The following is a 16,706-nucleotide window of genomic DNA, read 5'->3' as shown; positions in this document are numbered from 1 at the left end:
ATAACTCAGCCTCCTATTCTATTCCTAAAAAACAGCTACTAAGATTAGAAAAACTTACGTATCTCCCTCACAAGGAATTTCCTTGTGGACGAAGGACAGACAGAACTCAAAGTCATCCCTCTGCTCACTGGGATAAGTGCATATCTGAGTGCCTCCTTTGGAAAGGCTAATCAGAAACTCAAAAAAAAAAAAAAAGGCAACCATTTGTCTCCTACCTACCTATGACCTGGACATACTCTCCCCACTTTGAGTTGTCCCGCTTTTCCAGACAGAACCAATGTATATCTTATATATATAGATGGATGTTTCATGTATAAAATGTATAAAACCAAGTTGTGCCCCAACCACTTTGGGCATATGTTGCCAGGACCTCCTGAGGCTGTGTCACAGGCGCATGCCCTTAACGTTGGCAAAATAAACTTCCTAAATTGACTGAGATCTCTCTCAGATATTTGGGGTTCACAGCAACACAGTGAGACCCCATTTCTATTTAAGAAAAAATTATATATAAAAAAACCAACAACAGTACAAAAAGGACAAAGAAAGTAATTACGTAATGATAAAGGGTTCGATTCAATGAGAAGACTTAACTATCCTAAATATAAACACACTCAACATTGAAGCATCCAGTTTCATAAAACAAGCTCTTAGAGATCTATAGAGATAGTAATAATATTGGGAGATGTCAACATCCCATCGACAGCATTAGACAGATCACTAAGGCAGAAAATTAAAAAACAAATTCTGGGTGTAAATTCAACATTTGACCAATTGGACCTAATACACATCTACAGAATACTCCACTCATCAACCACAGAATATATATTCTTCTCAACAGCACACAGAACATACTCCAAGATGGACCACATGCTTGGCCAAAAAGCACATCTCAATAAATTTAAAAAACTGATTCACTTGTAAGGCCGAGACGGGCGGATCACTTGAAGGTCAGGAGTTCAAGACCAGATTGGCCAACACAGTGAAACCCCATCTCTACTAAAAATACAAAAAATTAGCTGGCCACAGTGGTGTGCACCTGTAATCCCAGGTACTCAGGAGGCTGAGGCAGGGGAATTGCTTGAACCAGGAGGCAGAGGTTGCAGTGAGCCAAGATCATGCCACTGCACTCCAGTCTGGGTACAGAGCAAGACCCTGCTGTCTCCAAAAATATAAATAAATAAATAAACAAACAAATAAATAAATAAATAAACTGAACTAATACCAACCATACTCTCAGACCACAGTAGAATAAAAATAGAAATCAATACCAAGATCTTCCAAAACCACACAATTACATAGAAATTAACTTGCTCTTGGCTGGGCGCGGTGGCTCACGCCTCTAATCCTAGCATTTTGGGAGGCCAAGGCAGGCAGATTGCCTGAGCTCAGGAGTTCGAGACCAGCCTGGGCAATGGGGTGAAACCCCATCTCTACTAAACTACAAAAAAAAAAAAAAAAATTAGCCAGACGTGGTGATGTGCGCCTATAGTCCCACCTACTCTGGAGGCTGAGGCAGGAGAATTGCTTGAACCAGGGAGGCGGAGGTTGCGGTGAGCCGACATGGTGCCACTGCACTCCAGCCTGGAGATAGAGCAAGACTCTGTCTCAAAATCAAACAAACAAACAAACAAACTTGCTCTTGGATAGAGCAAGACTCTGTCTCAAAATCAAACAAACAAACTTGCTCTTGGATAACTTTTAAGTAAACAATAAAATTATGGCAGAAATCAAAAAATTCTTTGAAATAAATAAAAACAGACACAAAACATATTAAAATGCAGCAAAAAGTGTTAAGAAGTTTATAACACTAAACATCTAGCTCAGAAAGAAAGATCTCAAATTAATGATCCAATATCACACTTCGAGGAATAAGAAAAAACAGAACAAACTAACCCCAAAGCTAGTAGAAGAAAAAAAATAATTAAAATCAGAGTGGAACTGAATGAAATTGAGACCCAAAAATCCATACAAAGGATCAATGAAACCAAAAGTTGGTTCTTTGAAAGGATAAACAAAATTGATAGACTGCTAGCTAGATAAAAAAAGAGCGAAGGTCCAAATAAGCACAATCTGAAACAACAAAGTTGACATTACAATAGATTCTACAAAAATACACAAGATCCTCTGAGACTATTATGAACACCTCAATGCACGCAAATGAGAAAATCTAGAGGAAATGGATAAATTACACAATCTCTCAAGACTGAAACAGAAAGAAATTGAAATAGACCAATATCAAGTTCCAAAACTGAATCCATAATAAAGAAAAAAACCTACCAACCAAAAGTCCTGGACCACATGAATTCACAGTTGAATTCTACCAGACATACAAAGAAAAACCGGTACCAATTCTACTGAAACCATTCCCAAAAATCAAGGAGGAGAGACTCCTCCCTAACTTGTTCTACAAAGCCAGCATCACCCTAATACCAAAATCTGGCAAAGGCACAAGGAAGAAAGAAAAGTACAGGCCAATATCTCTGATGAACATAGACACAAAAATCCTCAACAAAATACTAGCAAATTGAATCCAGCAACACATCTAGAAGTTAATGCATCATGATCAAGTAGGCTTCATTGTTGAGATGCAAGGTTGGTTCCTATATGCAAATGAATAATTGGGATTCACCACGTAAAGAAAATTAAAAACAAAAACTATATGATCATCTCAATAGATGTGAGAAAAGCCTTCATAAAACCCAACATCCCTTCATGATAAAAACAAAACAAAACAAAACCCTCAACAAACTAGGCATTGAAGGAACGTATCTTAAAATAATGAGAATCATCTATGACCAACCCACAGCCAACATCATACTGAACAGGCAAAAGCTGGAAGCATTCTCCTTGAGAACTACAAGAAGACAAGGATACCCACTCTTACCACTCCTATTCAACATAGTACTGAAAGTCCTTGCCAGAACAATTAGGCAAGAGAAAGAAATAAAAGGCATCCAAATAGGAAAAGAAGAAGTCAAACAATCTCTCTTCTCTGACAATATGATTCTATACCAAGAAAACTCTAAAGACTCCACAAAAAGGCTCCTGAAACTGATAAACAACTTCGGTAAAATTTCAGGTTACAAAATCAATGTATAAAATCAGCAGCATTTCTATACATCAATAATGTTCAAGCTGACAGCCAAATCAAGAACACAACTCCATTTATATAAGCCACCAAAAAAAAAAAATTAAAAACTTGGGAATACATCTTACCAAGGAGGTGAAAGATCTCTACAAGGAGAACTACAAAATACTACTGAAAAAAAATCATAGATGACACAAACAAATGGAAAACGCTGCTCATGGATTGCAAAAATCAATATCATTTTTAAAAATACCCATACTGCCCAAATCAATCTATAGATTCAACACTATTCCTTTATTTTTTCCCCTGTTAAATGTCAGAGTTTTTGTTTTTGTTTTTTATTTTCATAAGTTATTGGGGAACAGGTAGTGTTTGGTTACATGAGAAAGTTCTTTAGTAGTGATTTGTGAGATTCTGGTGCACTCATCACCGAAGCAGTATACACTGCACGCAATTTGTGCTCTTTTATCCCTCACCCTCTTCCCATCCTTTCCCTGAGTCCCTGAAGTGTCATTTTTATGCTTCAACGTTATTCCTGTCAAACTACCAACACCATTTTTTACAGAATTAGAAAAAAAATTTCTTAAATTCATATGGAACCAAAAAAGGGCACAAATAGCCAAAGCAATACCAAGCAAAAAGAATAAAGCTGGAGGCATCACATTACCCAATTTCAAACTATACTTTAAGGCTACAGTAACCAAAACAGCATGGTCCTGGTACAAAAACAGACACACAGACCAATGGAATAGAACAGAGAATCCAGAAATACAGCCACGCACCTACAGCCATCTGATCTTTGACAAAGTTGACAAAATAAGCAATGAGTTAGAGACCCCTTATTCAATAAATGGTGCTAGTATAGCTGGCTAGCTATATGTAGAAGAATGAAACTGGACCCCTATCTTTCACCATATACAAAAATCAACTCAAGATGGATTAAAGGTTTAAATGTAAGACCTCAAACTATAAAAATCCTAGTTAGAAAAAAAAATGAGAAAACACCGTTCTGGACATCGGCCCTGAGAAAGAATTTATGACTAAGTTCTCAAAAGCAATTGCAACAAAAACAAAAATTGGTAAGTGGGACCTAATTAATCTCTTTAGATTAATTAAGCTCTTTAGCTTCTGTAAAACAGAAGAATCCACAGACAACCCATAGAATAGGAGAAAATATTTGCTAACTATGTATCTTTATAGATTCTGGATATTAGAAAGGTCTTTATCTTAACTTTGTCCAATATCTAGAATCTATAAGGAACTTAAACAATTCAACAAGCAAAAAACAACCCCATTAAAAATTGGGCAAAAGGACTGGGCACAGTGGCTCACGCCTGTAATCTCAGCACTTTGGGGGCCAAGGCGGGTGGATCACGAGGTGAGGAGATCGAGACCATCCTGGCTAACACGGTGAAACCCCATCTCTACTAAAAATACAAAAAATTAGCAGGGCATGGTGCCACGCGCCTGTAGTCCCAGCTACTTGGGAGGCTGAGGCAGGAGAATCGCTTGAACCCAGGAGGTGGAGGTTGCAGTGGGCAGAGATAGTGCCACTGTACGCCATCCTGGGCAACATAGCGAGACTCCATTTCAAAAAAAAAAAAAAAATTGGGCAAAAGACATGAAAAGATACTCAAAAGAAGACATACAAGCAGCCAACAAACACACGAAGAATTGCTCAACATCACCAATCACCACAGAAATGCAAATCAAAACCACAATGAGATATAATCTTATACCAGTCAGAAAGGCTATTACTAAAAAGTCAAAAAACAACAGATGCTAGAGAGGTTGTAGACAAAGGGGAACGCTTATACATTGTTGGTGGGAATGTAAATTAGTTCAGCCGCAGTGGAAAGCAGTTTGGAAATTTCTCAAAGAACTTAAAACAAAACTACCATTCGACCCAACAATCCCATCACTGGGTATATATCCAAAAGAAAATAAATCATTCTACCAAAAATATACATGCACTTGCATGTTCATCACAGCACCATTCACAATAGCAAAGACATGGAATCAACCTAGGTGCCCATCAATGGATACCTGGTGGATCGGATAAAGAAAACACAGTAGATGTACACCATGGAATACTACGCAGCCATAGAAAAGAATAAAATCATGTCCTTTCAGCAACATGGATGCAGCTGGAGGCCATTATTCTAAGTGAATTAACAAATTAATGAAAACCAAATACTGCATGTTCTCACTTACAAGTGGAGGCTAAACACTGGGTACTCAAGGACATAAAGATAGCAACAACAGATACTGGGGACTAATAGAGAGGGGAGGCAGGGAACAGGGCAAGGGCTGAAAAGCGAACTGTTGGGTACTATGCCCACTGTCTAGGTGATGAGATCATTCATATCCCAAACCCCAGCATCATGCAATACACCTATGTAACAAACCTGCATGCATACCCTCTGAATCTGAAATAAAAGTTGAAATTATAAAAAATAAAATAAAATCATATATCTAATTAAATTATATATACACCATTGTATAAAGATTTTTAAAACCTGACCTCACTTTTTGTGAAGATTTTGAAAATAGCAGTCATCTCCAAACTTTTCTTGTTGGCAAATAATGTATTAAATATGCTAAATATGATGTCGTTACATGATCATGAGAGTTTTTTTAATTTCTAGAATACATTTTGGTGGAAAGAGCATCATCAAGAGGGAAAAGACTGTCTTCTATTTAAAATAATATTCCATAAATGCACCTTGAATAAACCAAAGTTTTATGTATGCAAAAACTACATAGAACACAAATGGTAAATTAAAGAGTCTATAGATCCTTCAGAAATTCCAAATGATAGAAACTAGAATCTTCATGGTTTCTATGAGGTGGATATTTCACCCACTGTCAGTTTCAGAAAGAAGTAAACACTATAACTGAAAAGAGACTAAGTCAAGAAAGAAACCTTAACTTTTTTTTTAATGCGTTATTTTGAGTGACAATTTCAAAGTATCAGAAAGAATAAGGAACCAATTTCTTTAAAGACTACTGGTGAAAAAGTTGGAAAAATTACAGACAACTCACTGAAATGAAAGTAATAGGGGTTGGAAACATGTACAGTTACATGATAAACATACCTACATACCTTTTCAACTGATTATTCAGAACAATTCAGAGAGAAGAAGTAAAAAGAACAACGCAAACCAAAACAGGAGCTCAGAGCTCCAGGCAACAAGAAAACACACCTGACATGAGGAGAGACATTAAGGTGCAGTTTAATCTTTTTAATCTAAGTTTTTTTTTTTGGGGAGATGGAGTCTCACTCTGTCGGCCCAGGCTGGAGCGCAGAGGCGCGATCTAGGCTCACTGCAACCTCCACCTCCTGGGTTTAAGCAATTCTTCTGCCTCAGCCTCCTGAGTAGCTGGGACTACAGGCACACACCACTACGCCTGGCTAATTTTTTGTATTTTAATAGAGATGGGGTTTCACCATGTTGTCCAGGCTGGTTGCAAACTCCTGAGCTCAGGCAATCTGCCCACCTTGGCCTCCCAAAGTGTTGGGATTACAGGCATGATCCACTGCACCTGGCCTATTTAATCTAAATATTAATTAAACATATATATAGAGAGAGAGAGAGAGAGTTTTGTTTTGTTTTGTTTTTGAGACAGAGTCTCACTCTGTCGCCCAGACTGGAGTGCGGTGGTGCGATCTCAGCTCACTACAACCTCTGCCTCATGGGTTCAAGCGATTCTCCTGCCTCACCCTCCCCAGTAGCTGGGACAGGTGCGTGCCACCACACTGGGCTAATTTTTGTATTTTCAGTAGAGACAGGGTTTCACCATGTTGGCCAGGCTGGTCTCAAGCTCCTGACCTCAGGCCTCCCAAAGCACTGGGATTAGACATGAGCCACAGTCCCGGCCTAAACACTAATAATTGAAACTTATGGGACTGCAAGTCATAAACTGAATTAGGATAGTCCTCTGGAAGGTACGATGTAGTAGAAGGAAGATCAGAAGTCAGAAGGCCTGGGTCCATGCCCTGATTCTGCCAGGAAACGAGTCTAGATCTTTGACAAGGCACTTAAACATTCACGGTCTGGACTCTTAATCTAAAAACGATTATGTTTGAACAGATGATTTGGGGGATTCCTCTTAACTGTAAGATTTACAGACTCATTATTTGTAACAGATGCCTTAAATTGGCACTTAATGAATGTTTGTTTCTTTTACTTCCTACTCTGACTTAAGTGTTTGAAGGTTTGTAAAAGAAAGCAAAAATAAGAAAGTATGTGCCCTGCTGTTTAAATAAACTGGATTGCCGGGCAGGCACAGAGGCTTACAGTGTAATCCCAGCACTTTGGGAGGCTGAGGCAGGAGGATCACTTGAGTTTGGGAGATTGAGACCCCATGTCTTAAAAAAAAAAGTTTTTTTAATTAGCTGGGCATGAGGAAATGCACCTGTAATCGCAGCTATTTCGTAGGCTAAAGGGGGAAAATCGCTGGAGGCCAGGAGTTTAAGGTTACAATGAGCTGTGATCATACCACTATACTCTAGCCTGGGTGATGGAGCAAGGCCTGGCCTCAATCAATCAATAAACAAGCAAACAAACAAACTTTGTATGATCTATTTTATATTTAAAGGAAGTTTGTAAAAAGCCTAGGTTTTCTTTCTTTCTTTCTTTCTTTTTTTTTTTTTTTTGGAGACAGAGTCTCCCTCTGTTGCCCAGGCTGGAGTGCAGTGGTGCGATCTCAGCTCACTGCAACCTCCGCCTCCCAGGTTCAAGCAATTCTCGTGTCTCAGCTTCCCTAGTAGTTGGAATTACAGGCGCATGACACCATGCTCAGCTAATTTTTGTATTTTCAGTAAAGATGGGGTTTCGCCATGTTGGCCAGGCTGTCTCAAACTCCTGGTCTCAAGTGATCTGCCCACCTTGGCCTCCCAAAGTGCTGGGATTACAGGCATGAGCAACCGTGCCTGGCCAAAAAAAAGCCTAGGTATTTTTTTTTTAATTGCCTAGCCTACTGTGATTCATGCTTCATCAAGTTAGCACTGTGAAGAGCATATCTGGTGTTTGGGAGAGATTTAAAGCCCCTACATAATAAACATTTCTGGTCACAAAACTGTCACTTAGAGTAAGAATGCCACCTGAACACACCAACTTCCCTGGCAATGCTGAATGTGGAAGGGTTGTCACAGAGAAACCTTTAGCAGGTTAGGTTACTATTAACATAATAAAGTGTAAACCTGCTTTGAAATAAACCCATTTACATAATCACAAAATTAACAAAACATACCCCTCAAAGCCTTAATACACAAAACAGCCATCTAATAAGGTAATTAAGCCTAAACTAGTCTTACACCCTAGAAAGTTGAAACTGCTCAAGTCCCTACAGGAAAGGACAGCCCCATCATTCAACTTGCCAATAAACCTGCTTTAGTGATAGATCATTATGTTCCTACTCAGATAAATTAGTAGCTGTGCATTGCATTGTTAGTAATAGACACTTAATAACCAGGTTTATAAATCAATTTGTATTTACTCTTATTTACCACTTACATAAAACCATAAATTTCACAACCTGATTTATACGTGAGTCAAGAATTATTCCTCTAGGAAATATAAAGTTTAAAGCTCATGATCTTAACAGTACAAAGGCTAATGGATAATCTTACCCGATGAAATAAGTATGCTCAAGCTTTCTAGCTTGCCATACTGAGCAGCCACAAATAAAGGTGTGATTCCAAAGTCATCCTGGCATTCCTTGTTTGCTCCTTTTTCAAGAAGCAATTTTATGATCTCAGCATTTTCCTAAAGCACAGATTCACATTTTAAATAAGAAAAAAACAAAGAAAATAGAAGGTATCTTTTTTCTTACTGTGTTTTTTTTTCTTTTTTATCCTCTCACTAAAGGATAACTTGAAGAAAAAAACAAAACAGTATACTGCTGTATTAGTTGGAAAGAAATTGGCCAAACAATCAGATTATCCTATATTTCTAGTTAACCCAATAAATGTAAACATGAAACACTGATCTCTAGGAATTATAAACCTTATAGAATCCTGCAAAATTAGCTTGCTAACCAAAGCACTAAGGAGCACTCACAATTTCTAAACACATTATTATAAATAAAATAACCCACTGCTCTTTATCAATTTATATCTCAAATAACTGATGGTTTCTTAAATATGCCATCAACATTTTCAAAATGTAGATAATCCCTATAGCCCAAAGCTTCTACAGCTGCTACAGAAGTTGGCTTATTCACAATCATCATTAGCATTTAGACTGCCTTTTCTGTACTGCACTAACCATCATAAATCACAGGCAAGCAGAAAGCAAAAACTGCATAGGACTGTCATTTTAAGAGGGTAAAACACACAATTTACATGGAAATGAAATAATAAATTCAGAGGTTACCTGAAAAGAAGCCTGGTGCAAGGAGTTCCATCCACACATAGAATGGGATCCACTAACATTTGCTCCGTGTTGAAGCAACAGTCTTAACACATCTATCTGTCCATTTTCAACAGCTGTAATACAGCAGTTAGAAAAATTAATGTCAGCAAAAAGGCATGTTTGTAGGACTGGACACTTTGGTGATGTTCTCATCACTTACTCACCTCAGAACCACAATGCTCTGATTATTCCTAAACATTTATCACAATTATCTTAGCCCAAATCCATTAACATATATCTAATTCTTTCTGAACACATACAAAATGATTTTCAATAGCATGTTAAAAGACACAGAGGAACTGGAGCCAAGAAGCAAACGTTTATTCTCTCTGAAAATGGAAACAGCCTAGCTCCAGTTTGTTAAAATGAAACTGGGAGGATATAAGGTGGACAATTCAGAATCAACAGTACCAGTCTGGAAAAGCAATCTCGAAAGGACTGAAAGGTTTGTTATTACTAGATTTGATCACAAATAAAAAGAGTAACTGACAAAATGAAAAAGCAAGTTCTTCATCTTAGATTTTTTTTACCATTATAAACCATAAGCATTGTCAAAATATTCTTATATCCATCAATGAAAATGTAAACATTCTTACTTATGTGAACTAAAAGGGGATTCCAGAAAAAATAAAAAATGTTGTTAAAGAGATGCAGATTATTTTGCACAAAACTTTGCTATGAAGGTGGCACTAATTATGGAGGAATTTAAGCACGAAGTTAATGAAAAACAGAATGCCAGAATAGAATTACAAAGTGCTTTATAAAATAAGTACAAACACACACACACACCATTAGCAAATTAGGTATACTGTGAATGTTGTTAGGTGTGAGGCTACCGAGTGACTTCTTTAAATTTTAAGTTCAGAAACTTAAAATTGAGAAATAGTAGTATATATAAGAAAGGAAGGTAAGATGTGTACAAGAAGGTCTGGCTAACGTGCTTGGATGTGAGAAAGAAGATTTAAGTTGATTTCATGTCTTGGCGATTGTGAATGGTGCTGCAACGAACATACGTGTGCACGCATCTTTACAGTAGAATTATTTCTATTCCTTTGGGTATATACCCAGTAACGGGATTGCTGGGTCAAATGGCAGTTGTGTTTAGCTCTCTGAGGAATCACCATACTGCTTTCCACAATGGTTGAATTAATGTACACTCCCATCAACAGTGTATACATGTTCCTTTTTCTCCTCAACCTCGCCAGCACCTGTTATTTTTTTACTTTTTAATACCAGCCATTCTGACTGCTGTGAGATGGTATCTCATCGTGGTTTTGATTAGCAGGAAAAAAGATTTGAAGAATAAGATTTTTTTTTTTCATTTCAATCATACAGTTATTCTATATCTCCTACTATAGTAGGAGGCAGGAAGCGGGAAGCAAGACTTCTCAGTCACAAAATTAGGAAGGCACATTTGGATAATGAGTCACATTAGAAAACACTAATATACATGAAACAATGGGAATATAAAAATTCTTAAAAGTGTAAAACAAGAAATGATAAGTGTGCTCATTATTACTGAAGACAAGTAACATGCCATTGATATTCTACTAGTTTTATATATTCAATTTATACCAAAGCTTATTTCCCCTATAAGACTCTCAGAAGTTCTTTAATAAAAAATTCTCCACCGATGCGGTGGCTCCCGCCTGTAATCCCAGCACTTTGGGAGGCTAAGGCGGGTGGACCACGAGTTCAGGAGATCGAGACCATCCTGGCTAACATGGTGAAACCCCGTCTCTACTAAAAATACAAAAAATTAGCTGGGCGTGGTGGCACCCACCTGTAGTCCTAGCTACTCGGGAGGCTGAGGCAGAAGAATCGCTTGAACCTGGGAGGTGGAGGTTGCAGTGAGCTGAGATTGCTGCACTGCACTCCAGCCTGGGTGACAGAGCGAGACTCCATCTCAAAAAACTAAACAAAACAAAAAACCGAAACTCTTACTCTGAAGGGTTTCAGAAATATAACCAATGGCTGTGACAGTACCACTGAGGTAGGAATCTAACATAACTAAGTTAATATTCAAAAGCATTTACCATGGAAAAAAAAGTTCTTCAAGCTATTTTTGTATAAACGATCTAAAGTCAATCTAATTTGGGGTGGCTCTCTGATACCCCAGAAATATATACACTGACAGTATCCATGACAGTTTTTTTTTCCTTTTTTTGAGACGAGTCTCGCTCTGTCGCCCATGCTGGAATGCGATGGCGCGATCTCAGTTCACTGCAACCTCTGCCTCCCAGGTTTAAGCAATTCTCCCGCCTCAGCCTCCCAAGTAGCTGGGATTACAGGCACCCGCAATCACGCTTGGCTACTTTTTGGTATTTTTGTAGAGACGGTGTCTCACCATGTTGGCCAGGGTGGTCCTGAACTCCTGACCTCAGGTAATCCACCAGCCTCAGCCTCCCAAAGTGCTGGGATTACAGGTGTGAGCCATCACACTTGGCCCCCACAACAGTTTGTTTTATTTTGAGATGGAGTCTCACTCTGTCACCCAGGCTGGAGTGCAGTGGCACAAACTCGGCTTACTGCAACCTCCCCATCCTGCGTTTCATGCAATTCTTCTGCCTCAGCCTCCCGAGTAGCTGGGATTACAAGTGTGCACCACCACATCTGGCTAATTTTTGTATTTTTAGCGGAGACAAGGTTTCACCATGTTGGCCAAGCTGGTCTCGAACTCCTGGCCTCAGGTGATCCACCCCCGCCTCAGCCTCCCAATGTGCTGGGATTATAGGCATGAGCCACCATACCTGGCCCCACAACAGCTTTAAAAAAAATAACTGAAAAGTTAAAAAAATAAAATAAAGAAATTACAAATGAAATTACCATATTAAAAAAAGCCTGAAAATAATAGTAATAATTTTGGGTGGAGGTCATAAAAGGAAAAAAATCTGTTTCATATCAAATTCATACATCATTATCAGTGATTGTTAGCAAAAATCATTCTATAGCCAGTCCATGACTTGAAGATTATCAGGTAGTCAGCACTGATATATGAAGGAGAGTGAAGGTAAGTTTGTTTTCCACAAGTTAGCCTGACCTTATAAAAATTAAAGTCAAAAAATGTGTTTTGATTATTAAATACAACATAGATGACAGAAAAATTTTCATTTTTTTAACCTCATGATGCAACAGTATGTTTTCACTTTTAATATCATAAATATATTAAGAAATCTGCTATCTGCAACTATTAAAAATATTTCCCAATGATAAAAGTAAAACTTAACACATGAGCAGAAAAATATTATTTTCACAGCCCTTGTTAATTATTTCAAAATAAAGCAAATTTAACAGTTATTAATTGAGAAATCGTGGTTTAGAAAAGTGTATTTAGAGCTCAGATTTACTACCAAAGCCTCCACTTTGGAAGAGGAGCACTCACTTTGTCTATTAAAATGGAATTATCAAATTGGATGGGCTGAAGAGGAGACCCATAACTGTGCTGAATGGTTTGCTTCCAAAAAGGCGGTCATTACTTTATACAGACATACTTTCTCAAGCCTACTGAGAAAACCAAGCATAAGAGCATGTTTAGAAACAACCTAGCAAATAAAACAGACTTCACAGTCTTTCCTAAGAACAGAGTCACTCAAGTATCTATAAACACTGAGTACCTGTGAATTCCATGGAGATAGTGGGAATACAGATGGGAAGGATAGAGAAGGATATCAAAGTATAAAAAGAGTGCTTCTGCCTTGAGAGCTATCTAGATGTAGAGAGAATGATACACGTCAGCAATAGCAAACTAACCCTATCCAACTGAAACAATGTTGCTAACAGGAATGAACTACACAATGATATTTTACATTATAGTCTGTGTAGAAACTTGATTTACTTATTTTTTCCATATCTCATGAGAAGAAGCAGGCTTCCTCCTTTTTAGAGTTTCATCTGTGTCCTTTCCCTCAATTCCATACCTTCTCCACTTCCTTTTTTTCTTTTTTTTTTTTTTTAGATGGATTCTCACTCTGTTGCCCAAGCTAGAGTGCAGTAGCACTATTTCGGCTCACAGCAACCTCTGTCTCCCAGGTTCAAGCGATTCTCCTGCCTCAGCCTCCCGAGTACCTGGGACCACCAGCATGTGACACCACACCCAGCTAATTTTTATATTTTTAGTAGAGACAGGTTTTCTCCATTTTAGCCAGGCTGGTCTTGAACTCCTGACCTTATATAATCCGCCCACCTTGGCCTTCCACCTTCTCCACTGCCGAGACCAGCTCGGTCGGGGAGACCCTAACCCAGCAGTGCTAGAGGAATTAAAGACACACACAGAGAAATATAGAGGTGTGGAGTGGGAAATCAGGGGTCTCACAACCTTTGGAGCTGACAGCCTTGAACAGAGATTTACCCACATATTTATTAAGATCAAGCCAGTGATAAGCATTGTTTCTGCAGATTATAGATTAACTAAAAGTATTCCTTATGGGAAACAAAGGGATGGGCGGAAATAAAGGGATGGGTTTGGCTAATTATCTGCAGCAGGAGCATGTCCTTAAGGCACAGATCGCTCATGGTATTGTTTGTGGTTTAAGAATGCCTTTAAGCGGTTTTCCGCCCTGGGTAGGCCAGGTGTCCCTTGCCCTCATTCCGGTAAACCCACATCCTTCCAGTGTGGGCGTCATGGCCGTCACGAACATGTCACAGTGCTGCAGAGATTTTGTTTATGGCCAGTTTTGGGGCCAGTTTATGGCCAGATTTTGGGGGGCCTGTTCCCAACACTCCACTTTGCAGTTTGTTCCTCATATTGTCTCTTCTCCAGTTTTTTCTCATCATTCCTTCTCTACTGGGCTCCACTGTTCAATCTGCAAACTAGTTTAGGTTTTCCTTTCCCTAAAAGTAAAACAAACAAACAAAATATCTTCCATCTACTGTTTTCTCTCACTTTCTTTTTTTACCACTAAACTACCCCCAAAGACTACTCTTCTTGAGTCTACATTCAATGATCCCATTTTCCCACAAATCACTCGTTCATTCATTCAACAAATGCCTACTTAGTGCCTATTATGTACCAGGTAACATTCCAGGTACTAGAGATGCAGAAGTGAATAAGAGACAAAAATATCTGCCTCCATGGACCTTTTAATCACTTAATCAATAACTATCATGCAAATTCTACTGCCATAATTCATGTGAAGCTATTCCCTTGAAAATCATCATCAAATTCAATGGCCTTTTCTCAGCCTTGAACCTCCTATGCAGTTCCTACTGCCTCTGGCATTAAATTCCCCATATTTCTCTAACATAAACTTTTTTCTCCATGTCAACAGCACTGTTGTGGTTTTACAACTTTCTCTAACAACTCATTCTTCTTGGTTTACTTTTTCTATCCTACTATTCCAGAAATGTGATGACTCACCAGGATTCTGTCTTCAGTCTCAATTTTTTTATTCCTTTACTTTATATATTTTTGTTTTGTTTTGTTTTGTTTGTTTGTTTTGAGATGGAGTCTTGCTCTGTTGCCCAGGCTGGAGTGCAGTGGTACGATCTTCGCTCACTACAACCTCCACCTCCCAGGTTCAAGCGATTCTCCTGCCTCATCCTCCCTAGTAGCTGGGATTATAGATGTACACCTCCATGCCCAGATAATTTTTGTACTTTTAGTAGAGAAGGTGTTTCACCATGTTAGCTAGGCTGGTCTCGAACTCCTGACCCCCAGTGACCAGCCTGCCTCGGCCTCCCAAAGTGCTGGGATTACAGACATGAGCCACCACACCCATCCTATACATGTTCTCTATTAGTGAATTTGTTCAATTCTGAAACGTTACTGAGCAAATTCATCTCTAGGTGAATGATTGCTCCTAAATGAACTTTCCCTCATGGTCCAGAACCAAATTTCCAAATATCTGCCAAATATTTCCATCCAGACATTCTATCAGCCCCTTAAAATGAACATGCCTAACACAGAACTGGAGGCATAAATTTAATAAAACATGCAAAACCTCTAAACCGTAAACTACAAAATACTACTGAGAAAAGCAAAGATCTAAAAAAAAAAAGTAGAATACGCCATGTTCATAGATACAAAGATTCACTATTGTAAAATTATCAATTCTCCCCAAAACAATCTAAAGATTCAATGTGAGCCCAATCAAAATACCCAAAGGTGCTATGGGTATTGTCTTAATAGTTGGAAAAAAAAACAAAAACTGATTCATACAGATGGGAATGTAAAGGGCCAAATAAAGCCAAAACAATCATGTAGAATAAAGCCAGAGGACTCATACAACCAGCTATCAAAACCAATAAAGCTGGAATAATTAAGGTAGCATGGTATTGGCAGAGGATAGAGAAAGAGATTAATGAAACAACTGAAACTGCAGAAACAGATACCCTCAACAAATGGTCACTTTTATGACAAAGGCGACAATGGTTTTGGGTCCACTGAATATCCATATGGGGAAAAAAAAATCTTGACCCCTGTCCCACACAATACCCAATAATCAATTTCAGATGGATTGGGAATTAAATTCCAGATTGGATTTAGGAACAACAAAGCTTCTAGAAAAAAAAAAAAAAAAAAAAAAACAGAAAGGAAAAATCTATAAACTGATCTTGGAATAGAAAAATAATTTTTAATCTTCATATTAAAAGCAATAAACATAAAGGTAAATAGTGATAAATTGGACCATGTTAAAATTAAGAACTCCTTAAATCAATAAAAAGATAAATTATTTTTAAAACATGGGAAAATTTGTGCAGGAACTTCACAAAGGAGAATATGCAAATAGCTAATAAAATACATGGAAAAGTACTCACCACCTTGTCATCCATTAGGGAAATGCAAATTAAAACCTCAGTGAGCAATCACAACACCACCCACCAGAATATTTAAAATGAAACACAGAGTAAGTATCTGGCAGGGATGTGGTAAAAGTGGAACTATCTTATCTAGGTGATGGTGACATAAATTAATAACCTTAAAATTGGAGGCCGGGCGCGGTAGCTCACGCCTGTAATCCCAGCACTTTGGGAGGCCGAGGCAGGCGGATCGTGAGGTCAGGAGATCGAGACTATCCCAGCTAACACGGTGAAACCCTGTCTCTACTAAAAATACAAAAATATTAGCCAGGCATGGTGGCAGGCGCCTGTAATCCCAACTACTTGGGAGGCCGAGGCAGAAGAATGGCGTGAACCCAGGAGGCAGAGCTTGCAGTGAGCCGAAATAGCGCCACTACACTCCAGCCTGGGTGACAGAGTAA

General features: G+C 38.5%; 1 protein-coding gene across 10 annotated transcripts in view; it reads right to left on the bottom strand.

The window, feature by feature from the left end:
* Positions 1-16,706, bottom strand: part of ASB3 (ankyrin repeat and SOCS box containing 3) — a 256,125-nt gene that overhangs the window by 186,121 nt on the left and 53,298 nt on the right. For all 10 annotated transcript variants that reach the window (XM_024241978.3, NM_001204507.1, XM_054546492.2 and 7 more), the window contains 2 exons: positions 9,469-9,581; positions 8,724-8,859 (listed from right to left, as the gene is read on the bottom strand). In XM_024241978.3, coding sequence (XP_024097746.1) covers positions 8,724-8,859; positions 9,469-9,581 — 249 coding nt within the window. The remainder of the gene's footprint in view (positions 1-8,723; positions 8,860-9,468; positions 9,582-16,706) is intronic.

The sequence above is a fragment of the Pongo abelii genome, chromosome 12 (assembly GCF_028885655.2).
Source record: "Pongo abelii isolate AG06213 chromosome 12, NHGRI_mPonAbe1-v2.0_pri, whole genome shotgun sequence".
NCBI lineage: Eukaryota > Metazoa > Chordata > Mammalia > Primates > Hominidae > Pongo > Pongo abelii.
Note: the sequence above shows the minus strand (reverse complement) of the source record. Positions and strands in the feature narration are given on the sequence as shown.